The sequence below is a fragment of the Plectropomus leopardus genome, chromosome 14, assembly GCF_026936395.1.
Source record: "Plectropomus leopardus strain MGB_pleo_1.0 chromosome 14, ASM2693639v1, whole genome shotgun sequence".
Taxonomy (NCBI): Eukaryota; Metazoa; Chordata; class Actinopteri; order Perciformes; family Serranidae; genus Plectropomus; species Plectropomus leopardus.
This window is the reverse complement of record NC_142189.1, coordinates 31,646,105-31,671,003: the sequence shown is the minus strand read 5'-3', so window position 1 is coordinate 31,671,003 and position 24,899 is coordinate 31,646,105. Positions and strand designations below refer to the sequence as shown.

At 36.9% G+C, this 24,899-nt stretch overlaps 3 protein-coding genes across 3 annotated transcripts in view; 2 read left to right on the top strand and 1 right to left on the bottom strand.

Moving 5' to 3' along the window:
• Window positions 1-15,610, top strand: part of gabrb1 (gamma-aminobutyric acid type A receptor subunit beta1) — a 78,452-nt gene extending 62,842 nt beyond the window's left edge. Inside the window, exon 9 of the mRNA XM_042500743.2 lies at window positions 142-15,610. Within this exon, the coding sequence (XP_042356677.1) occupies window positions 142-483 (342 nt within the window). The 3' untranslated portion in view covers window positions 484-15,610. The remainder of the gene's footprint in view (window positions 1-141) is intronic.
• A 438-nt stretch (window positions 15,611-16,048) lies between these two features.
• commd8 (COMM domain containing 8) lies at window positions 16,049-22,847 on the bottom strand. Its single transcript, XM_042501076.2, has 5 exons — window positions 22,700-22,847; window positions 20,100-20,255; window positions 19,484-19,636; window positions 17,902-18,057; window positions 16,049-16,307 (listed from the first exon to the last, which is right to left on the bottom strand). The coding sequence occupies exons 1-5, from the start codon at window positions 22,742-22,744 to the stop codon at window positions 16,287-16,289; spliced, it is 531 nt and encodes a 176-aa protein (XP_042357010.1). The 5' UTR covers window positions 22,745-22,847; the 3' UTR covers window positions 16,049-16,286.
• Window positions 22,848-22,989: 142 nt separating this feature from the next.
• The window catches only part of atp10d (ATPase phospholipid transporting 10D), a 36,827-nt gene continuing 34,917 nt past the window's right edge, over window positions 22,990-24,899 (top strand). The window contains exon 1 of the mRNA XM_042500850.2: window positions 22,990-23,456. The gene's annotated coding sequence lies outside the window, so the exon portion shown is untranslated. The remainder of the gene's footprint in view (window positions 23,457-24,899) is intronic.

Genomic DNA, 24,899 nt, shown 5'->3' with positions numbered 1-24,899 from the left:
CCTGTAAGTAGTCGATGACGCCATTCATACATTGTCCCTAAATAAGATGCTGCTTGTTATTAAGGAGCCATTCTTTGACTTTTCTGTCAGTTTCAGTTTTGGTTACAAATTCAGTTTAAAGACATCTGATGACTTCCTCAGGTTGACGCTCATGGTAACATCCTCCTGACCAACCTAACCAGTGAGATGGGTGGAGCAGACATGATGGGCGCTCTCAACGATCCTCGGGCTACCATGTTCTCTTACGACAGTGCCAGCATACAGTACCGCAAGCCCATGACCAGCCGAGACCTGTACGGACGACCGGCCATTGACAGGCCAATGGGCCACAAGAAGGGTCGCTTGCGGAGGAGGGCCTCGCAGCTCAAAGTCAAGATCCCCGACCTCACGGACGTCAACGCCATAGACAAGTGGTCCCGTGTCGTCTTCCCAATCGCGTTCACCTTCTTCAACCTGGTCTACTGGCTTTACTATGTCCATTAGGGTGGCAGTAGCGAGCCTCTGTGGCAGCATCACTGCTAATGATTTGATAGAAAAGCTACCTAGGTCTTGTACAGCAATGAAATGAAGGAGTGTTCAGTCCATTTGTATACATCCTGTTTTGGAATGAGTAGTACTGGATGTCTTTACAATGTAAATACAATTTAATATATAAAATATATAAATATATATATATATAACAGAGGTATAATTTATTAAAAATCCTATCACTTTTGCTGTACTCATCCATACAAAATAGATAGATAAAAATAATGGAATTTAAGACACCGTAAAGGTATGATATTTCTAAGTTCAAACTTGCCAAAAAGACTTTGGTGATTCCAAAATTACAGGCAATGATCTTTCATTTGTTCTATATCTTTTTCTTACCTTCTGTTATCTCACTTTTTGCATGTGAATGGAACACAAATTTTATTTGCTTAAGGTCAAAAAAACAAGAGAAAAGGAAGCCCAGTGCAAAACAAGTAGGTAATTATAACAGTTTTAACATGATCTTGTGACTGAAGCTCATCCAGCTAATCAACAGAAGATGTTTGGTTGAATTCCATCATAGTAAGGTAGTCCTGATTTGATTTAAGCTCAGCGCACTGACTGAGGTCATTTCTGTGGAGTTGGATATGCATTATGTTGAAATCCTTCTCTGACAGCCATCTGTAAGCTAACAAACATGTCAGATTGCTTTTCGTGACATGGTATTTTTTGACAAATTTCTTTTCCTTTCTGTAAAAAAAAAAGAGCTTTGCATGGCTCTACTGAGCCACCTGTATTATAATCATTATACTGTATGCTTTCGAACAATCATTGCATATAAGGTAAGTACAGGACAGATGTTAATTGGAACTCCACTAATTTCTCAAAATCAAAATGTAGTCAAATTTGTATCTACGATATTCTCACAGCGTCTGTGAGCATGTACAATGTAATTTTCTTTAAAAGAAATCAGGTAAAGAATGACCAATGATGTCACCATGCTTTCAAAATTACATTCAAAATTTCAAGCCCTGATAAAACTTGCTGATAGCATTGAAAAACCTAGTGTTACAGACTATTAGTGAAGATTTTGGTCAGATGAAGTTAAACTGTATCTAACTGTTAGAATTGAACAGAGGTTCATCCACCTTAATGTGTTAAATAATTAAACGGAAAGTATGAGGTCAGTGTTACTCTAATTTATTTTTCAGGGGGTTCCCTTTCAGCTCATTATCAAGGCTTATGTCAGGGTTAGGGATCAGTTGTAAAACCTAAGTTCAAGCTTGCTCCAGCTCCAGTCCTACAGTCAGGCTCAAAATATGTTTTTGAAGACAAACTTGTGGTGGGACAGACAGAGTAGGTACGACCAATGCCAACAGTTATCATCATGCAAAGTGTAATAGATGGCCCAATATCCCTCAGAAATATGTTCATAGACAGTTCCTCACCTTACAAATGATGTTCAGTGCCAACGAAGGAGGTAGTGTCCTTTACAGTTTATAGTAAGGCGACAGTGAGGGTGGAAAGGCAAGGGACATGGATGAGCATGTCGCAAGTCACAAAAGACTAGAGTTTTACACAAAAGACTAGAGTTGGTATTCTGTTACAGACCTGAAATTAACAATTGTCCTTTTTATCAATTCCTGCCACCTTTCATTAGCCTTTATTTGCCTATACCAAGTGTTTTAGTTTCCTAACCATAACCACTCTGTGGGTATGGCACATAAACTAATATTACAGTCTTGCCCAAATCATATCATAGATGCCATGCACAGAAAAACATTGCCATTGGATGTAATCTATAATTTAGCAGCATTCTCCAGCCTGTCCAATGACGTGTTACATAAAGAAAAGGATTAAGCTTTACTACAGGTACAGGAAACTAAAGTATAGCAAAAGAAGATACACAGCTTTTCTTTTTTTTCCCCCTCTGCTATACGTCTTGCAAAAGAGATCTGATAAAGACTACCTGCTAAAATAAAGGTTATATAATAGCTATTGACAAGAAAGGTAGAAGCATTCTGTAAAGATCCTTATCCCCATGTTGGACAGAAGGGGCTCCTTCTTCCACATAATCTGTGGTAGTCCAAGTTCATGTGTTATGTTTTTATGTGAGGACATTTCTTTCACCTGGGCAACTCCAACATCTACACAAACAGAAAAAAACCTACACATTGCATGTTAGTGATGTGGTCTTCCTCCAAAATCCTCCAGAACAGCTTCTGCAGTTTGTCATGTAGATTCTCTAAGTCTGTAAAGCTCTATTGGAAGGACAAACAGTGCTCTTATGAAACGTATTCCCCCAGTCCCCTTCCAAAAGCTACAATAGGTACTATAGGTTATCATAACATTCAGAAAGTCCTCATGATCTGACTGGAATCATTACATTCTTTGTCCACTCTTTTGTTCTAGTTTGTCCTTGAATATGTCTTTACATTTATTGGCCACAACCACTTACATAAACCGAAGCAGGGCTAAGGCACAGATTGTCTAAAAGGGACGTGCACATATACAATCAATGACCAGAAAGTTTGAAACCACTCACTGTAAGTACAATGTTGGCACTAACAGCCACCACAACTCCTAGCGTCACGTATCCATGACCCTGTAGTGTGCTGTTCTTTAACGCCAGAGCTCTGCATTACCAAGGTTGATGGTCTGACCTAATGGATGCTGCATTTGTATTCATTTCAAAGTTGTTTGTAGAATGTATTGTATGTCTTAACGAATTGTGGCCAGGTCATTCCATCTAAATGTTTCTTGAGCATTTCCTGTATATTCTTATGATGTTTTCAGATTGGAGGAACTTTTTCATGATTCCATGAACATAACTGTAGAAAACCTTTATTTATTGTGTCCACACTGCCAACTAGGAATGATTACAACTCTTAGAACTGCATTTTGAGGTACTTTATGTAGCTAATATTTCAGAGAAGGTACTCTACCACCCCAAGAGGACCCTTATTAATGTAATTGTCTGCTGATTAGTCCAGACGTAAGTGTATGTTGATTGGTCAAGCACAATGCAGCACTGGCAAGCACCATTTTAAAAAATCTGTTTGCTGTGCAAACAGCAGACACAAATCATAAACAGCCCTTAATAGAAAAAAGAAGAAAACATGGACAAATGGACCAACAAGGAAGTCCAGACTTTATTAAGCATATATGCACAGACGGAAATACATGATTTCAACTTATCAAAGCGATATGTAAGGATCTTTGATAGCATGACGTTGCTACACTAACTGCCAGCCAATAAATGTTACGTCAGTTTTCCTATTGGTGGAACGAATGCAAACACAAAAAAAACCCTTGACAGTACAGAGCTCCCGAATGGGCAATTCTTGTCAGGGGATCCCCGAACTGTTTGGACCGAAAACATCTTTTGACATATGGAAAGCATTCTTTTCTTAAAAGTGTTCATCTTGAAGAATCCATTTTGCATCCATGTTAAGGGCTCATTATATTTTGGATTCTGATATCAAAATGTCAATCCATGGATAGTTAATACCTGCCAAACTAGGACCTGGCCATATGGCCTTAAAATAAAATCTCCGATTTTTTCACACCACACCCGATTTACAATTTTAATTTAAAAAAATTTCCTTTCTTAAAACAAACTACAAAAGACAAAGAAATTACTCAAAACAAGTTTTGCTTTTGATTTTAACAGTAAAAAGGCAAACTGAAATTCCCTTCTGTTAATATAGTAAACTGAATTTCCCTTTTGGGGTTAAAGTGCAAGCTGCAAACTTGTCTTTATCACTGAAGGCTGCCGTAATTTCACAAAACATATTTACCTGAATTCATTTGTATCGTATCTTTAGCAATATGCAGCATGACTGTGTCAGTAACAGCTTTCAGTGTCTACATCACCTGCACAAGTCTATATTAGTTACATTGAGGGTTTAGAGTACAGCAGAACTTCTTCTACAGCTGCCAACAGCCCATCATCACTGTTACAGAATGGGTGAAATCAAAGCAAGGCAGGTGTGCTGAGGCATCAGGCCCCAAAATCACTAAATCTGCCCCTGATAACAGGGAGAGCAGCAGAGAGCAGCTGGATGAGAGGTCTGTCAGTGCGTCTCTCTGTCTGCTCTGATGGATCTATCGATCAGCTGTGTGATCAGCCAGGTGTAATGTTTGTTTTTATAAGGCACACTTTTTGGCAGTCTTTTAAAATAGTCAAATTAATCACTTGGACTCAGTTACTTTGGCTCAGATAGGAATGTGTGGCACGAGCTGCGCTCTAGCATCCAAATGTGCACACACACCTGGCACACAGTCTGTATTCAGGCACATTTCATAAAAACAAAACAATAACTATTTTTGTGCATTTTCAGTATTTATTCTCTAACCAGGTGCTGTTGGATGCAGGGGCGTTTTTAGACACTAGTTTTTAGACATTAGGCCCTGTACCCTTTCATCCTCCTCTTGTTTTTTTTTTTTCTTTTCGCATTCCCTGAAGGATAGATGTGCTTCATTTTTCAACATGTGTTTGACACCAGCAGCAGCAAGCCGCTAGGAGGGGGCTCCATAAGGGAGATTCCCAATGTGTTGTTGCAGTGTCTCTAAGGGGGTTTCAAGTCGTGTGAGTTTTGTTGATATGGACCAAATGTCAGCTGTCTCTGGGGGCCCCCTTCCAGTTCAAGGGCCTAGGCAATTGCCTACCTTGCCTACCCCGTTGTGGCGCCTCTGGTTGGATGTTCTGTCAAATTTCCCTTTTTCGTATGTTGGGGCGGACTTGAGCCCCGCTCCTCCATGGGATTATGTGATCAGGGGCTCTAAATCGGGAGAAATTCTGGAGAGATGGGATGCCGGGAGAGGGCAGGGAAAAACGGGGGTGTCCCAAGAAAATCGGGAGGGTTGGCAAGTTTGCATCTACCTCCTAAGGGGGGGATACAGTGTACTTTGCCGTCCTACGCAAACCTCGCTAACGTTTAGGCCTGGCGTTGGGTCTCTAGTCTCGTTAACATTGGAAGGAAACACAGCAGATTTGTAGCGGGTCGCTGTCCCGTCATAAAGGACCCAGCGGGAAAATGCTTCCACTAATGTTGGCTGCTTTTTACCGGCTGTTTGTGGGCTGACGCAGCCTCATGCATCCCAGAGTTAGACACATTGTCCCCCTTGGCTGCTGCCACTGTTTGAGATGTTGAAACAAAGTGGTAACGCTGCTGCCTTTAGTTGCAACAGCCTTTAAATACACTTTGCAGCGGACTGTGGTTTGTCCGAGATCTGACGCCGCAAAACCGAAACCGGTTCCAAATGAATGACCAGACTGTCTTTTTTGGGAGCGTATGGCAGAGGCAAAAATCGTTTTTAAAAATCACCCTGAACCACAAATTCGAATTAATTGATAAAATCGAATTATCGTTCAGCCCTATATCAAACCATTATCACCTCATCCACAAGCATTGTTTTTAGTTATAACCTTGTTTGGCACATGACATCATGGTATTTAAGCCACAAACAGACCCAGTTGGAACCAGGATCCATTAAACTGGGTAACACTTCCCCAGTTATCCACAGTACATCTGGATGGTTCTCAGCCTAACCAGATAAGAAGTCTGTTATGTTTAAAGACGTTTCTACATTCAATGCCATTTTCTAAAAGTTCTTCCTTTCTACAATATTTGCACGTGACAGGTTGTGATTAAGGCTAGGGAAAGATCATGGTTAGAGTTGACAAAAAGGTAATTGTTAATTGCATCAAAGTCACCCTAAACTCTATACCCTAGACCATACTTCCTGCATTGGAACTGCATGCTCAAATTAAGCTTAAATTATGAGGTACAATTTCGTCCAATTTGAACATGATATCTTGGGAGCTGTTCTTAGCCACTTAACACTTTCAGCACATTACCATTGACAGGAGAGGGAGCCCACAGAGATAGACTGAGACACATTGTATGTTTGTTTAATTCCTTGTTCTGGCGAGAGTCAGCTGATACCTCTAGCATTTTTGATGGACCTAAAGGTCCGGACACACCAAACCAACATCAAAGAACTAGGGGTGATAGAAGCTCACTGTTGCGTCACCTTGCCTGTGTCTATTCCAAGAAGTTACACATGAATACACTGCAACAACCACAACAGATGGCCAACCAACATGTACATTCTGCTTTTGCATGAGAGGAAATAACTTTCCATACCAGCAAATGGTGGTCATCTGTAATCTTCATTCAAAAAGGAAAACCAGAAGACTGTCATGGCACTAGTTAGCCAGTTAGCACATTAATAACACAATCCATTTTTGGAGAAACAAAGCATATTTACCAGTGAATTCAGAACAGAAAAACACCAGACGTTTCTGTTCAAGATCTTGATGGCTAATCTTACTTTAAATAATAAGCTCATTTTGATTGCAGTCTATCTTGACTTTAGCCCATAGATGGTTGAATATTATAAATTGGCTGAAAATAGCCAACAAGGGCCGACAAGGGTGTATGGTTTGAGATACATTGCGAAGACAAGGGCGACAGATGTTCACCAGTGGCCCAACATTGACCAATGGCCATCCATTGGCTTGGTGTGTCAGGGCTTGGAGTGTTGGCCTTAGCAAATATTATTATGAGGTTTCTTTGTGTTCTAGTTTTTTCATTGTTTAACTTTACTGAATCTTGTTTAAAGCCCATAAACTATACCGTCTTTGTGATATACAAATTTGGTTGGCTTTCTCTGTCATCTGCTCACTGCTAAGAAATGAGGATTTAGAGTTACTGACTTTGGTGGAGACATTTGCCAATGGTAAGCATAGTTCACCTCTTTTGGCATAGCAAGGCCTCTATTTTCCTGGTCACTGAGTAAGTTTATATGCTTAGCCGCCTTTCACGGCAGCATGATACACTGCTGGGCATCATCAGGTTGCAGTGTCTGCGAACCTTTTGCAGTGTTATGATCACCACCGTTTGGCTGGACAGCACCTGGTGTGGCAGTATGTTATGCGTACAGGGAGCATTAGTTCATATGCAGGTGGGCAGCACAGGTCATGGTTGTATGATACGCCGCTGGATGCCGTTATATAAGGAGCTGGAAAGTCCCTGTCAGTCAGGATGGTAGTGGATGGGTCCAACAAACCCTAGACTTTCACATGGAAGCTCGCTGTTCACTTACCGTAAAAATGTAGTGCAAAACCATAATGTTTTTTTTCTAAACCTAACCACCTGCTTTTGTTGTCTAATCCTAAAACCATATGCTTTTGGTAACGAACTGCTTTGGTTGTGGCATCTTGGAATGTCAACAGCAGACACAGGAGGATATCCAGTGGGTAACATGTTGACAAGGAACTTGGATGGGAACTTGTTGGAAGTAACCAAATTCAGTCTTTAGGGAGAAAAAAAAACCTATTCTCAAAAAAAAATGTTAGCAATGGTCTCACTTTTCTTGATAGTATTACTGGTAGAAATGACAATGACCAAAACTACAAAAATAGAAAAGAAGAAGACATAATCAGATACAAAATTTATGTGGTTATGGTTAACCATTTTTTCATCCTCAAAGTTTCCCCAGTTTAGGACAAACTTTTGCAGTTTAGTCATGGCAACTTGAGTGTTAGGACAAAGGTGGATGGCTTGTCTTATCAGGGCTTTCAACAAAAAAAGCAGCAAAACCAGATAGGCTTCTACAGGACACAATAGTAGCAGTGTGCTCTCTCCTCATGGCTGAATATTGTGCCTTTACCAAGAATCTCAATATTTTCACAGGGTTTAACTTCTATCTAGTGAGTAGACTTTAAAACAAATCATCTTGTACTTTTTTTAGATTAAGAAGAACAAGGAGAACCAAAAACAGAAGTGGACTCTTTACGATCTTTTCTGAGGCTCTAAAGTACAGTACCATTATCTAAGCGTAGATTGTAGTAGTAAGACATTCCAGCATTACGATGACAATCTTTTGAATTCAATGCTGAAAAAAAAAAAAAAAATCTCCTGCGAGGCTGGTCTCCGTGCTGCCAGTGTTGCTGTTTTTAGAGTGGACGGACAGGAGACGAAAAAAGAAAACAATAACAACAACAAAAAAAAAAGAAAACAGCTTGGCTTTCTTCACAACAAAGGACCCGGAGCAGATGGACACATGTTTTCTGTGAACGGATGAGCTAATGGAAGTCCTGAACAGCTAGTTTGCCCACAGGCTGTGGAGGGGGAGGACATGTGCTGGACTCTTATTGTGTAAAATTACTGTACAATTTTTCTCTCATGCTCTATATGTGCTCTCAAGTGGAATGGGGGTGTGGATGTGTTTGCTCGTGTGTCTTTCTGCTTGTTTACAGGCAAACATGAGACACTGTGCAGGGATGGTTGTGTGCAAGTGTGTGTGTGTGTGTGCGTGTGTGTGTGTGTGTGTGTGCGTGTGTGCGCAAGCATATGGATGCGTATGAGAGGGAGAAAACATGACACACGACATACAAATTCTTTGTGTCAACTTATAGAGACTTCAAAGAATAGAGTTTAAATAAAATTGCTGACATCTCTACCAACTATAGTGTATTTATGGTGACGTATCAGAAATTAACATGTTTCACTTGTTTGTTTGTTTTGTTTTTGTTGTTTAATCCGTTAAAACCTGAGCAAATTTGGTTAATTTCTTTCAAAAACACGGAAAAAGGCAATGAGCAACGAGAGAAAAAATGAGCAAAAATTAGTAAAAATTCGTAAAAAGTACAAGAAAATTGCCTGAAAATGAGTTGTTTTTTTTTTAAATAGAGAAAGAAGTAAAGAAAGAAAGAAAAAGAAAGAAACGAGAATGACCTGGCAAAAAATTATACATACATAGCAATAAATGGCATCTTCGCAAAAATTTCCATTTAGAAATCCTAATGACAGAAGTCGGGTCTGTGATATAGCTAGAGGTTGAGTTGTGTGTTATAGTTTAACCCTTTGAAACATGTGCAAATTATCTTGATTTCGTTTAAAAACATGAGAAGAAGGCAATGAACAATGAAAGAGGAACCGAAAGGACCCAAAAATTAGCAAGAAATTAGTACGAGCACAAGAACAAATACCTGAAAATTATTTTTTTAAAGAAAAGAAAACAGACTGTTTTAAAAATAACAATGAAATGATGCATTAAAAAACAAATTTTTTGTAACATAATTTTACATACATAATTATAATAATTTTTTTTAAAAACCACAGTTTTCCCTAGCTTTTTTCTTTTTCCCGACACATTTCCCTAGCTTTTTGATTTTTTTTTTTTTTTTTTTTTTTTAAACATGTATTACCAAGTTACCCATTGCCCTTTTCCCTTTTTTGTTTTTGAACAAAATTGCACCACTTTGCTCAGGGTTCAAAGGTTTTAATTCTTGTGAAAGGTGCCTGAAAGCAGCAGAAGTGAAGAGATGTTGCCCCAGGCGTTTAAAGGGTTACTAAACCTCAAAACTGATTCACACAGCGAGGATGGGGGGTCAAGGGGGATAAATGGGGCCCAGATAAAAGATTTTGCCCCGGGCCCACTAAAAGGTTAATCCAGCCATGATAATATGAACCTTGTGTAAATAACATTAAGGTCAGGTCATGTTCTGTCCAGAACAAACAGAGGTTAACCGAATCACACCCATAGTCAATGTGGACTCTTCTGAGATAGAATAAAAAACTAAAAAACTTAATTTTTACTTTGGTCAGTTGCTAATTTGTCCATAAGTATGTTTTTTTCTACTAGATTTTTTTTATGAGATTATAACCAAATGTGCGACAAGCATTGATAGTTGGCTTGTTTGCTGGGCAAGGAGAGCATTCTGAAATTTAGTTTTAATCTGAAAAATTCAAAAGTTAAAAAAACAGACTGAAAGTGGCATGTTTGTCCTTTATTTTGTTTATGTGATATGAAAAAAAAATTCAATATGCACCTGATTTACGTTGTACAGACAATTTTCCAAAGCATGCTGTAGTGTTGTAGATTTTACTGAAATACAACACTCTGCAAAACCTTTAATGAACATTTCTGTAAATTTATTGTGGACTTCCTGTGAATTTGGATATTTAACTTTAATTTTAAGTTTTTTTTGTTAGGCAGACACTGCTGCCATTCATTTGGGTGTTGTTTTGTTTTTCTTCTGTTCAGCTGTTTTTCACTTTATTAAAGGGTCTTTGATTGTAAGAATTTAGGATAGTCTAAGAAATAACAGTGTTTCTCTACAAAACCTTTAATGAATTATTTTTATTTTATTTCATTTTATTAAATGTATTGTATTTGCACTTTAATTTAATGAGGATATTTTGCTTTAATTTTTATTTATATTTATTTTTACAGCATATAGTGAAATCAACGTATAGATACTTGAAATATCCTTGAGAAATGTGTCTGCAAAATGTAAGACAGTGATCCCTTTTATACTTTAAATGATGGTTACAAAAGAGGTTGTAAAAACAAAAGGCAAGTTATCATAGCTGAATGAAAAAAATCCAAGTGTCATGCAAAACATATCCACACTTTTTATTTTACTATGTGTGTAGCAGAGTATATTTAATCATAATGACACAATGGGCCTCATGCAGCAATTTTCTCCTAAAATTATCTTTTTTTTCTCTTAATTTTCTGGTAAGAGAGAATATAGGAGAAGTCAACTCCAGGTGCACCAAATGTACTCAGTTATCCAAATGTGCTCTAAGGAGGTGAGCTCAATAATCATCAGTCACCTGTGCTGACAGGTGACTGAGGACTAAACACTATTTAAGGGCAGGTTTAGTGCAAAGACTCTGACACATGAACAAGACTGAAGACATGACACCAAACAAAGGCTGAAAGAAAAAAACTTCTGCAGTAGTGAAACTGAAGTACTGTTGAATAAACTTAAAGTAAATGTGGTAAATTCATGGTAAGGACTGATGTTACAGGAAAATCTAAAAAAAAAAAAACAAAGCAACAAACACAGCAAGAACAAATTGTGGATACAAAGACAAATAAGAGGAAACTTGTTTGTCTATCATTTCATGCATGAGGCCCCAAATCTCATAAATTCAATAAAAGAACTGTGGAGCTATGTCATTTATTTTGTTTAGGCTATCTGATTTTTTTTTTTTTAATGTAAAATACAGCTTATTTCCCTAATGTCTAACTACAGACTGTTTTCTAAAGCACTCTGCAAAACCTTTCATAGTCATTTCTATAAATTTAGTGGTTTTGCACTTTATTTGAATTACGATTTTTAACTTAATTTTTTAGCATCTGCTGTAAATCAACATTGTTTTCTTGAAAAACCTTTAATCATATTTTTTGGGATACATTTTTTAAGCATTCTTTTGAATTAGAATATTTTACGTCAATTTTGCAGTATTTTTTGGACAGCCAGTGCTGCTAATCTTTTGACCATTTTTTTTAACTTTATTGAAGATGCTTTATCATAATTATTTATGAAAAAAATGATAAAATAACAGTTCTTCTCAGCAAAACCTTAGTTGATATTTCTTTTTTTAAATTTATTTTATGTTTTTACTTTATTTAAATTTGGATGCTTATCTTTAATTTCATTTGTTTGTTTGACAGTTGTTTTTTTTTTGTTTTTTTTTTACTTTAGCTAAGGTTTTTGATTGTAATAATTTAGGGAAAAAACATATAAACAATAATGTTTCTCTGCAAAAGCTTTAATTATTTTTTGGCACATTTGAAAAAATTTACTTTACTGAAAGATTTTTATCGTAATAGTTAAGGAAAACTTGATAATTGATTTCTCAGCAAAAATTTGAAAGACAATTTCTGTAATTTGTTTTTGTTTGTTTTTGACTTAATTTGAATCAGTGTGTTTAACTATAATTTTACAGTGTTTGTTTGGCAGCCATTTGACAGTTTTTCACCTTAATGTTTTGATCTTGATAATTTAGTTAAAATCTCTGCAAAATGTTAAATGATGTTTTGCACTTAGTTTGCATGATGATATTTTGATTTAATCTTGAATTTTTATTCATCTATGTATTTTACAATGAATGGTGAAATCAACTTACAGACTCTAATAGCATAGACATGTTTGACAATAATCCCTTTTCCACATTTTCTGGCTTCCACTGACCATAAACAAGTCCTCGTAACTGTGTGATAAAAGGTCATGTGTCCTGAAAACTCCATATTCATACTTTTCATCATGTGTGCAGTGAAGTATAGTTTATCCTGATGACACAATGTGCCGTCACCAGCCATCTAAAATTCATGTACCTGTAGTTTTGACTGACTAGAGTTCATGTGGTTGAAGCATGACATGCTTGTTGGAGATGATCTGTCTGAGAGGAGAAAAGCTGAAGTCTAACAGCTTTGACTCATCGCAGCACTGACTCAGCCTCTGTTCTTTCCAGCTGCACATGTGAAGGGCCGCTGTCTTCACAGAGAGACTGAGGGTCTGGGGTGAAAGCGTGGTGGCTGGAGGAGAATGCTATTAGTCCAGTTAGCATGTCTGCGGCTAACAGCAGCCGCGCTCATTCTCAGGATTAACGTGAAGCTCTGGAGTGAAGACGAATGCCATTAGCACATTTAGCATGGCTGTGTCTGCCGGCATTTGAGCCCATTCTCATTATTAATCAGACAGCGGGCTGTCTAATCGAGTGGAAGGCCACAGCCTGGACACAAACGTCACCTCTGCTTACTCAGAGCACGCTGTGACCTCTCTGCCTGCTCTGACCTTTAATTATTTTACTTCTCATTCAGTTCTCCTTTTATCCCGAGTAAACGTTGCTCCTGTACCACGCATACCGGTGAGAAGCTTTCCTTAAAGGATAGGTTTGCATTTTTTTTAAGTCTCTCTGAAAAAATGCTAACATGCAGATATGACTGCTGAAAAACATTTTTCAATAGAAACACTTTTTTGGCTTTTCTAAGTCACATGATTCTATGGCTATGTGCTTGTCGGCAGGAACTGGCTCCCTCATGACACTGTAGGAGCTACAAAAGCTGTTATTGCATCACATAACTCTTCAAAAGTTGAGCGGATCATCCGAAAGTTTTGAATCCACAATTCCTCTGTGAAATTGTGGACTATCACCTCCCAGCTCCATAACGCGCCTACATGGCCTTGGATTGGAAATAGTGTTGGCTCGTGTGGTGGCTGCAATAGAAATAAAGCTGCTAATGTTTTGAACATCCATCACTATGCTTCTTAAAGTCACAGAACATTACTCAGTGGAAACACAGTCATCTCGCAGTTGTGTTTTATTGACATTTCACTCAAGTTTTGCGCAAATCTGTGATGGAAATGGAGTCTCAAAAAGTTCACAAAAACAATCCGTTGTTGCTCACAAGAATGTCTGTACACAGAGATAGCCTACAACAAACTGGTCAGTATCTTTCAGTAGTAGTTTATCTAAATGTTAACCTAGTAACGTTTATTCAACTTCCTGGTATGTACAAGTGCCACATGGAGATTTAGCACTAGTTAGCACACATTTGCAATGATTCATGAGTAGCAGCTATCCTACCATGCATGTTGTGTACTGTATATTATTTTTTATTGTTTTGTTTTTGTTTTGTTTTAATGAACAGGCCTATTTAACTTTGCAAATAGCATCTTGGATTCGTTTTCATATTTTCATCTTGGGAGAAGGGGAAAAAAAACGTTGAAATATCGAACACTATTTTGGTGCCCAAAAAAATATTTGCAATTCAAACTAACAAACTGTCAGTTGCACATAAAATTGCCATGGTGAACCTGTATGTTAGAGGCCCCTGAGGGCCCAGCCTCGCTGCCAGTGCTTTCTGGTGGACAAACATTATATGTAAATTGAGACAGTGTTTCCAAATGACCTCAACACAACTTGAGCATGTTTATATTGATATGTCTTGTTACTTATCAGCCTAAATATATATATATACAACTGTTAAAAAATATCTGTGTTAAGATAATATCAGCTGATGATTAGAAAAAATGACCAAAAAATAAGCAAAAACAAAGAAAAATAAAAAATGACACACATAAAAAAAAGACATTTAAGTCCTAAATATATATATATTTTTTTTTCTGTAGCTATCTCAACTACCATTTTATTCTCATTGTTTTCTTTTTTTAGTATTTAGTTATATTATCAATATAATTTTATGTTATTACATTCACATTTTCCTTTTTTTGCAATTCATGCAAGACATTTCTTGCTAAATTGCTCAGTATCTTTTCAACTTATTTTCTCAGGTTTCAGAGTTAAAGGTTTTAGAGTTTCAGGTTAAATCAAATGTTCTTAGTACTTTTCTTTCCTCTAAAATAAACACAGCATACGATGAAAAATTTAAAGATAAGTTTTAGTTTTTTAAATTCTGACTCAATGTTGCAGGACTTTCATAGTGAAAAAAAATTCATTATAATTTTATCATTATAAAACAGTTCTTGGACACGTCCTCTACTTTGCATTCTGGGTTTGATGGTAGTATTTTTTAATTTCTAACTGAGGTCTCAGGATGGTGATGTTGGTCAGTCTGTGTGGTGGTGTCCTCTGCCCAAGACTTCAGTCCATGGGAAGATGTCTCAACAGGAATGTCCTTCACAGGCTGCAGCTCCATCATCACACTGCTGTGTGTGTCATGTGTCCTCCTCAGCGGCTGTGTGTGTGTGTGTGTGTCATGTGCGCTGCCTCTCACTGTGAGAGCCACTGTGATAAAACTTTGCCAACTTTTTCAGGTTCATGTAGTTCTTATAAAAGTTACTGACCTCCTGTTCGAAACAGGTCAGACATTATTCTGTTGCATAACTCATCCAAACATTCATGTGTTACTGCTCTGCTGTATTGATGCTGAAACTGACTTCAGATCTGCTCTCTGTGAAAATCCACCAATCATAAAGCAGAAAACAAAGGCTGCATCACTACTATCCACACATGGAATCATCAGTGCTGCCGGACAACAACTACCTGCCCAATCTGGCAACACTGAACATTTTAAAGGCAAATTTAATAGAACTTTATTTAACGATTGACTACTTATTTACACATTTTAGTCCATTTCAGAGTTTTACTACTTCCTATATCATTTTATTTTTAATATTTGTTTATTTATTTACTTTGTGCTGTTATCCTGTTATCCTATCCATTTAACTCTTATTTACAGTTTGAGTATTTCACTTATTTAGGCTATTTGCATTTCTTATTTATTTCATTTTTTCTATCTGTCTTTTTAAGGCTGCGTAACTACTATCCACATAGTAAGACCTTCCTATTTAGTTTGGCTTTTTTTTTTTTAATTTTATTTATCTATTGACTATTTACTTATATATTTTTAGACTGTTTCACACTTTCACTACTTCATATCATTTTATTCTTCTTTACATATTTATTTTTCTACTTTGTGCTGTTATCCTTTCCTGTACCTCATACTTACAGTTTGATTATTTTTCTTACTTTTTTTTAATTAATATTATCATTTTATGTATTTATTTATTTATTTTTACCTTTTGTTTTATAGGTTTTATCTTGCCTCTGACGTTTCCTCAGTTCCTGGTTTTAACAAGAACTGTTTTTATTTTTTTAATTTATTTTTATTCACATGCTTGTGTGTATGAAAAGTGCAACACAAATGAAGTCAGATATATGGATGGGTAGATAGATATGTAACTGTGTTTCTCTGATTTGTAAAAATTACTGCTAAAAAAAAAACGAAATAAAATTTAACAGAATCAAAAGGCAAAGGAATGTTTACTTTGACATGTTAATGATACCACACAGTACATTGCAAAAACAAAGTGTTATGCTGCTCAAAAACAAACATTTTTAAGTCTAAAAAAAACTGTCACATTATGTCTCCAAAACACTAAATCATGGCAGGAAATCTCTGACACTTTTCCATGACAAAACATTCAGTGGACATCATGTAGTTGTGGGCTTCGATGGGGTCAATCGTCCACAATCTGTCCATCATTTCAACTGCAGCACCACCTGCAACACACAAACACACAGAAATCATTTACTGAAATTATGTGCAGATATTTACAACTCCCATAAAATCACTGAAACAAACAAGGTGTCAATTCAATTACTTGCAGATGGTTTTTGATTTCTTGATTTGATTTATTTCAAACATGTAAAAAGAGAAAGTAGAAAAATTATTATGCAAACAAACATAGAAAAAAAGATAGAAAAAGAAAATGAAAAGCATAAAGCAAAATAAATGCTCAAACACATGATGACTTGGTTTACATATTCAAAAAGGAGCGAGAAGTACAAACTTATTAAATCCCACCCTTCTCCATCTGAATTTTAATTAATCAGCTTCCTTATTAATTTAACCCATACTCTAATTAAATGTATATATGCATACACCTACATACCCTAAATCAGATATCTACAACTTTGCATTATTATTTACAAAAAAAGAGGAGATAACTAAAATTAAATTAAATTAATTATTAATTAAATTAAAGTAAATTAAATAACAATTTCAATAAATAGTAACCCCTGTTAAACACCTGCTGATTGTCAAACCCCCTCTCCATCCCTGTACCTCGTGAAAATCATATTTTTAATACATTTTTTTAAACTAGCCTCCATTCCTACTAATGACAGCAAATCACACCAAATTTCTATGACAGCTGGACACATAACAGCTTTTATTAGCTTGCCATAAAGCAATAATAATAAAATTACAAATAATAATTTAAAAAAATCATACTGCCACGGTTCTGGGATTTCATTTTGAGTTGAGTGTTTTTGTTTTTTACAGAGTTGTGTGTGTTAGAGTGAGATGTAGTTGGTGCATCCTGACAGTCCTGACAGCTTTCTGCTGTAACAATGTCACCACCCAGTGTTCAGCAGATGGAAGTGTTTTTTCTATTACGTCCTTAAAAATATCAACTACCTCATTTAATCATATTCGTCCTTGTGCCTTAGGTTAACTCTTTGAAACCCGGGTAAATGGGCTTGATTTCTTTCAAACACATGGCCAGAAGGCAATTAGCGACTTAAGACGACATAACCAAGAAATAAGCAAGACTTTTTTTTTTTTAAAGTACAAGGCAATTACATGAAAATTAACCACAAAACCCAAACAAATAAACAAAAATTAATTGGAAAGTAAAAAAATATATATAATAAAATAAAATAAAATAATAATAAAAAGGAAATTACCTGAAAAAAATAAAATATAATATCTCTGTAAAATTATTTTAATATATAATTATAGATAATTACAAGTATAGTGATAAAAATTAAATTTTCTAAATCTACGATTTTCTTGCAATTCAGAGGAAATTTCTGGCCCAGTTCCTCATTGCCTTTTTTCTCATGTTTCTGAATGAAATCAACCAATTTGCTATCCAAATGCAGCAAAAAAAATGTGATGTTGATCCAGGTGTCAAATGGTTAACGTAGAGGTATGTTTTTGCATTTTCTTATTATAAATTTTGTATTTAAAATAAAATGCTGAACATTTTATATATAAAATGTCAGTAATTTTTAATGGCACCAAGGTGTGGAACTCACAATTTTATATGATAAGTTATGTTATGTTGTATATATTATGTTGTGTGTGCACCTTATTAGCAGCCTCTAGTGAACTGATGAGTGTGTTTAACTCCTCTCTGTTCATCTCCATGGTGACGGTGCGGAGCGCCGTGTTTTCCCTCACGTCCAGACTGAGACTGAGCAGAGGAGTGTGGAGGGACGAGATCTTATCACTGGACAGAGCTAACTGCGGACAGGGGACAGGAGACAGAGACAGCAGAAAGAAGAAGTGAAATTTATATAGAGCAGCACTGAAGACAACAAACTCTGACCGTACCGTCCTGTGTGAGCCGTGCTCTCCTGTGCACGCTCAGATGCACAGAGCAGAGTGATGGTAAGCCAGTGGGGACATCAGTAATAGTCATTGCTGTTACATTCATGTTCTGAATGTCGCATATTGAACTTCAGCATTGTGAGATCGGAGGTCTGAGCTCTCAGAGTAGCTGTAATATTAAATATTTATTTATTTAAAATGCCCAGTGTCTCTAAATGAATGTTGCATTAATTAATTTACAATAATTTGAATAATTACGATTCAAAATCCCAAAGTTTTTGGTGACTCATGGACCTCAAAACTACTGATGTCTTCAGGTCAAAAGAAACTTCCTTCCAGCAGACATTATTGATAAAAAACAATAATAAGAAATAATTACTTAAAAAAAAAAAGAAACTTCCAACGAGTAAGGAAGCAAATGAGTGACACAAATATTTGAATGTTAATAACAGCCACCGAATACTCAGCATTGCAGTTTAAACACCACTGAATACATTGCACTGAACTATTTTACTTTGAAAACCATGTATTTTAATTTATTTGTTACAAATTCATCTTTTTAAAATTTTAATGTAAAATTTCTTGATTTGCAATTTCCAACGCTAAATTTGAATTTTCTTTTCAATTTTCACAAATCCTCATCCAAAAATTCAATATTTATAATTACCAAAAAAAAACCCCAAAAAAACAAGCTGCTCAAATTTGATTGGTCAAATTCAGACCTAAAATTTTAAGTTGAAAAAAAAAAAAATCAAACAGAACATCGATCAAATTTGATTGGGTTGAGTGCCTGTCTTGTCCTGGAGAGCCTGGATGTTGCTATTTGAAAATGTTGAATTTTTAGATCTGAATTTAACCAATTGAATTTGAGAAAACATAATCTCTTTTTGTTTGTTTTGTTTTCTCTTTTGTTCTCTTTTTTTTATAAACTTGAATTGTTGGATCAGAATTTGTGTGCATGGGTGGAAAAGCACAAATTTTATGCTTTAATTGCAAAGCCATGAATTCTGACAAGTAAATTTAGACACATGGTTCTCAAATTAAAATATTTCAACGCTATGAATTCAGTGAATGTTAAATTCAAATCCTGATGTTTCATATTTGATTTCATTAAAAAGAACTTCTTTGGATTCATAAGTCAGGCTCTTTTTTCCTGTCATTCTTCTGTGCCTCATTCCATCAGTATATCGTTATTTGAGTTTGCTTTGTACTTCTGATTGTATTTGGTCATTTGGATCAAGTTTAAAAAAGAAGAAAAGCTAATCCAGTTGTGATAGTAACATTTGAAATGCATTAGAAATATTTGGTAAAGCCAGTGACAAATAAAGCATGAAGCCACCTTCAGTTGCCAGTCAAAGTCCTGCAGCGTGGCAGAGGAGATGGAGTTGGTTCTGTCCAGCAGAGCGTCGCGGATCTCCTCCCGTCTGGCTCTAAGCACACTCAGCACCGCCTCAGCGTGGCTGCTGCCCACATCTGCCAGCCCGGCCAGCACCTGCACACAGCCAGCAGGAGCAGAGCTCAGAATGTGACATGTGACCCCGCTCGCTGCTGCTCAACACCCCACAGCCAGCTGCTGCACAGCTGCTGCTGAGAGACACACGCAGTGCTCCATTCACACAGCCTGTGTGCTGAGTCAGCAGAAATTATACAGATGAACAGGACAAAACACTGCATTTGTATTCTCTTCTTTGTATTAGTTCTTCTGTTTCACGTAAGCATCCTTTAGTATTTTGTATTCTTTATTTTGTACTTGTTTTCCATTAGCATTTCATGTACGGCATCTTAGAATAGTGCTATATAAGATCCTATAGATCAGTGTAATTATTATCATTATAATTATTAACTATTATTGTTTAAATTGTAAAGTCAGTCTGGGAACATCATGTATTAACTGTGTTAGTAATCTCCTACATACACATCATAAAACAGTCCATCCTGTGGTGTTGCTCTCTCACCTGTTCATCTGAGCTGTTGTTTCCAACCGTCAGGCGGAACAGGCCGGTCAGGGAGCTGAGCAGCTCCAGCCACTCCTCCAAGCTCCAGGTGGTGCCGTAGTCCGCCCTGCGAGGAGGCTCCCGCCCGCACAGTCCATCCACCACCCTGTGACAAAGCTACACACCACGCAATACTGTCAGCACCCCAGCTTGGTGTTTTGATGTTTTATTTGAATTATTATATTTTAAAAAATGATATATTGATTGTTGGGCTATGAAACAGGCTGCCATCTGCCAATTCGAAAAATATGTTTATCTCAGGACGAAAGGATCGTGGAGAGATGATCCTGAGTCTCTGGGACCTTTGGTGAGGGTGTTTTAGGCAAAAAAAGTCTTCCCTTTATAAACAAATGGGCTCGTAGGGTGAGCGAATTTACCAGAGTGTTACATCCAAAAATGTTCCTAACACTAACCATAAAGCACTTACATTTATTTATTTAAGATTCAAGATTCAAATAAACTTATTGTCTATCACATAGTGGCAGATAATTGCCTTCGGTAAGACAGCTCCAACAACATGACAAAGCATTCACATCCATGAGACTCACATAAAATCACAAGAAGTCCCACAACAGTTCTTTAAAACCATAAAAAAAGAGTACAGCTACAGGTAAAAAGCAATGACTATCTTGCTTTGTTTAAAAAGTATGTTGCGTTGGGAAAAAAAGAGTTCTTGTATGTTTTCCTTTTGGCCAGAATTACTCTGAAACGCTTGCCTGAAGGGAGTAACTGAAACAAGTGGTGAGGGGGGTATGAAGGGTCCTGAGCGATGCAGTCTGCTTCCCTTTCACCTGTTTACCTTTTTATTTCCCTACGTATTTATTCTTCTACAAACTTTCATTTTTATTATTACTTTTTTATTTTGTTTTTACATACAGTCATAAAAGGTCGACCAAATTGTATCCAGCCACAGAGAGCACCAGGACCATCAAGTATTGGATCATCATTGTTACTGTAGATTCCTGCTACCCCATCTGCGTCTTTGCTCTCTGGTGCTCGACTTTCTAACCAAAAACTACTCAACTTTTTATCTTCCTTTTACTGTTCTGTTTTTACCAACCATTTCACCATTAACTATATTACATCTTTTGTTACTTTTACATCTTTAAATCTTTTTTTAATTTTATATTTAAGCTCTTTTTTTTCTTTATAACCATTTACTATTTTATCCTGGTTTTTAATAAGCTTTGTAACCATAGAAACCCCTACTTGAAAGGAAATTTTAACCAAAACTGGTTCTTTTAGGAACTTTTTAACAGTAAATACATTTCTGTAACCATTGTGCCCCTCAAAGTATTCCATAGAATACTGTGTTTTAACCCTAAACTAAGCCTTTTTGACATACTTTTGAATGAGAGTCTATGGGAGCTGTACCAAGGGAAGACACTATGGGCGCACTTGGCACGCATCTAAAGTTTAGGGAGAGAATCACACGTCAAATTTGGTGGCTTTACCATCAACATTTGAGGAGCTAGAGAGGATCACCATGTGATGATCATGGCTTTGACTATGACTTGAAACTGACTAGGTATATCCCAGCCTGCAATGAGCGAGAAGCAGGGTGCATCACTGAGCGGGTTCATACAGGGCACCACAAATGAATCAATGACTGAATATATAATATATCATGACATGACACCTCCCTAAAAGTAAGCCATAACATCTGGATCGCCCCCTGTTGGCCGTCTGCAGTAAAGGTCATTAACCCCGCCCCCTCCATGTTAGTGGATAGGACATGTGACAAATTATAAAACTCAAATTATACATCGAATTAATTTTTCCTGAGGATGGTTCCTGTCATTTTAGCTAGTTCATTTCATCCTTATGTTTGTTAAAGTGTTTCTTTTTCTGATGAGTTTGGTTTGAATTAGTTATTTAATGCTTTAAACAGAATGGGTTCAACATCATGATTGACAGCTATTTGTGCCAATTGATGTGCTCCTAATAAATGGCGCTGCTCGCGATTAATTAGATTTAAAATCGTTTTGTGAAACTAAATGAAAAAGAATACAGAAACAGATTTCCTTACATGTCACGCTAAGTGGTATTTTTATTCAGTTTTTCATATATTATATCTATAATATCAATTAAAATGTATTACTTGATATTGCTCAGACACTGAGCGCTGTAGTTATGTTGCTGGCATATTCCGGACTCCTTAGATTTGATTACAACTTTACAATAAATAATCGATTAAACTCTCACATGTAGTTGGAGGCTGTTGTTTAATCTGAGCTGTACCAGTACTCATACTGGAATTGTATTTCAGACCAGTATCTGGTTAGGAGTCCGTCTTGATGTCATAAGCCATCATTTTCTGTGCCGCCTTGGTAAGTAATAGAAAACAAATGACTGAAGATGGTATTTTCTACGATTTAGTGCTGCTGAATATTAAACTATATCCAGCCTGTGCTCCACCGTAAGACGGAAACATTGAGTGGCGCTTCAGTAAAAAGTGCAGAACGTTAAGTGAATACGAGCTGCCACCGCCAGCTAGTTCATTTCACATTTAGAAAAAAAAATTAGTATCATTATCCATGAATTCAACGCTCGGTACTTACTTTTAGACAATCTGAGGCAGGCAGCCTGTTCAGTAACACCACCATGTTTTCATTTGGTTCCGCCTGCTGATCAGCTGATGTGGGTCACGTGGTAGAAAGAGCGGCGTTCAGGTACCTTGGAAAACCGAGCTTCATCCTCCCCAATGTCTTTTTTTACTTAGTATGCAATTAAAAATAAATGAAAATGTTCTGCTGTATACATGATTCGGTAAAAACACTAGTATTTAGCCACGAAACGACTGTTACAACTGTCCCCGCGGTAATTTTTTATGAATAATTACGCGGAAGTTGGCTCGCCGACCAAACGGCATTTCAAGATTTATCAATTAAGTGTGACCTTCATCGCTGGCGAGTGTGCAACAGGCACAGTTAACCTCAAGTAAATGTCTAAAATGTTAATTTACATAGTGGATACGACGAATCACTTATATGCCGAATATAACACAGAGACCCAATAACTGCTTTTTTGTATTATTTTACAAACAAATGTGCACACGCTTTTGGTACGGAAGACATTTTCTTTAATTTAACAGTTTGTCAGTGGGATTCAGTTTGACGCTGTTTCATGGGGAAGTGAAACTTCTCGCAGCCGGGCGCTCGAGACTAGTATTTCACATCCTGCTTTGTGCTGCAGCAGGGTGTTTGTTTGTGGAGTCTCGGTTCGTCTCACGGTGATAAACAGCGATGTGACCGAAATGACACCGTGGCTGTTGTCTCTTCGGTGAAAGACAGGCAGCATATGGACATAAACAGCGAGGTAAGTGTTGTCTGTCTGTGTTTCTGCTCCCTTCCAGGCAGAGAGGGGGGTACTGTCCATTCATTACAGTAATGGACAACAGCTTGAGGCATATTGTTGCATCTACGGACCATTGTATGTTGAGTTGATACATGAGGCCGTGTAAGTCATGTTGCACCATAAAACTCCGCGTGATAAACACAACGATGTCACAGCTGCTGGACATTGACCTTAGGTTAGGCTATATTTTGTTAGCTTCGCGTATTGACATGGCAATAAATGGCTTCTTTAGGGACTTTTCCAGTTAGAAATCGTAGTGAGATAAGTTGAGTAAACAGGCGTGGTGTTCAAGGCTCCAGCGCGGTCTGTATCGTGGCTAGAAGTTAAGTTTTGTGTTATAGTTTAGCCATTTGAAACCTGTTTAACTTATCTCGGTTTCTTTTAAAAACACGAGAGGAAGCCAGTGAACAATGAAAGAAGAAGTGACCAAAAAAATAGCGAGAAATTAGTACGACTACAATAAAAGTACAAGAACAATACCTGAAAACTAGTAAATAAATAAAAGAAATTAAAGAGAATTGTAAAAAAAAAAAAAAAAAAAGAAGTTGTTTTAATATATAAAATAAAACAAAACAAGGAAATGACATGGAAAAAGTTCTGAAAAATGTGTAATACATTTGTTACATAATTTTAAATATGTAATTATAATGATTAAAAAATATGTGTTTTTTTTTCTCGCTCTTTTCTTTTTGATGTCCCTCCAGGTTCCAAAGGGTTGACTGTAGTGAGCGTAGATTGCGTAAAATTATGCATCCAGTTTGTGCTGTTATGGTTTGTAGACAAATCATAAAGGAACTGTAAATTATGTGCTGTATTCCGGTAATTGGTAAACATAAAGCCTGCATTCACTGGGAAGAGACAAAGTCCACTGGCTAAGAGGTCACTGATGTTGGGGGACCTGGCAAGACCATGTGTCACATGTAGGCAAAGTCCTGCTGGTCAGCACAACAACTTGGTATCTGCACCACATTCCCTTGTGTTGACAGTTTGGTTTTGTCCCCATGCACAAAGCCGCCACAATAAGAAATGGTGGAAATGTGTGGTTGGCCTTCACATAACCCTGAAGTACAGCTTTGGGATGAACACTAAAGCTCACTGTGAACTTGAACTGATCAACCCGACATCATTGTAGGACCTTACCGATGCTCTAAATATGGCTGAATGGGAGCAGTTGCAGAGCCAGAAGTTGTTAACATTTGGGGTGCAGAGGTGATGATGCAGCAGGCGCTACAAGAAGTGTTATTGCATCACATAACTCCACAAAAGTTGTGGCATTAAAGACATTAACTTACTCACCAATGACTAGAGACTTCACTTGGACTTGAGTCTTTTGACTTGAAAATACCTTCCCCCAAGTCAATCTGAAAAGTGAAAGTTATAGACATTTTGCGGGGTAATCTTCTG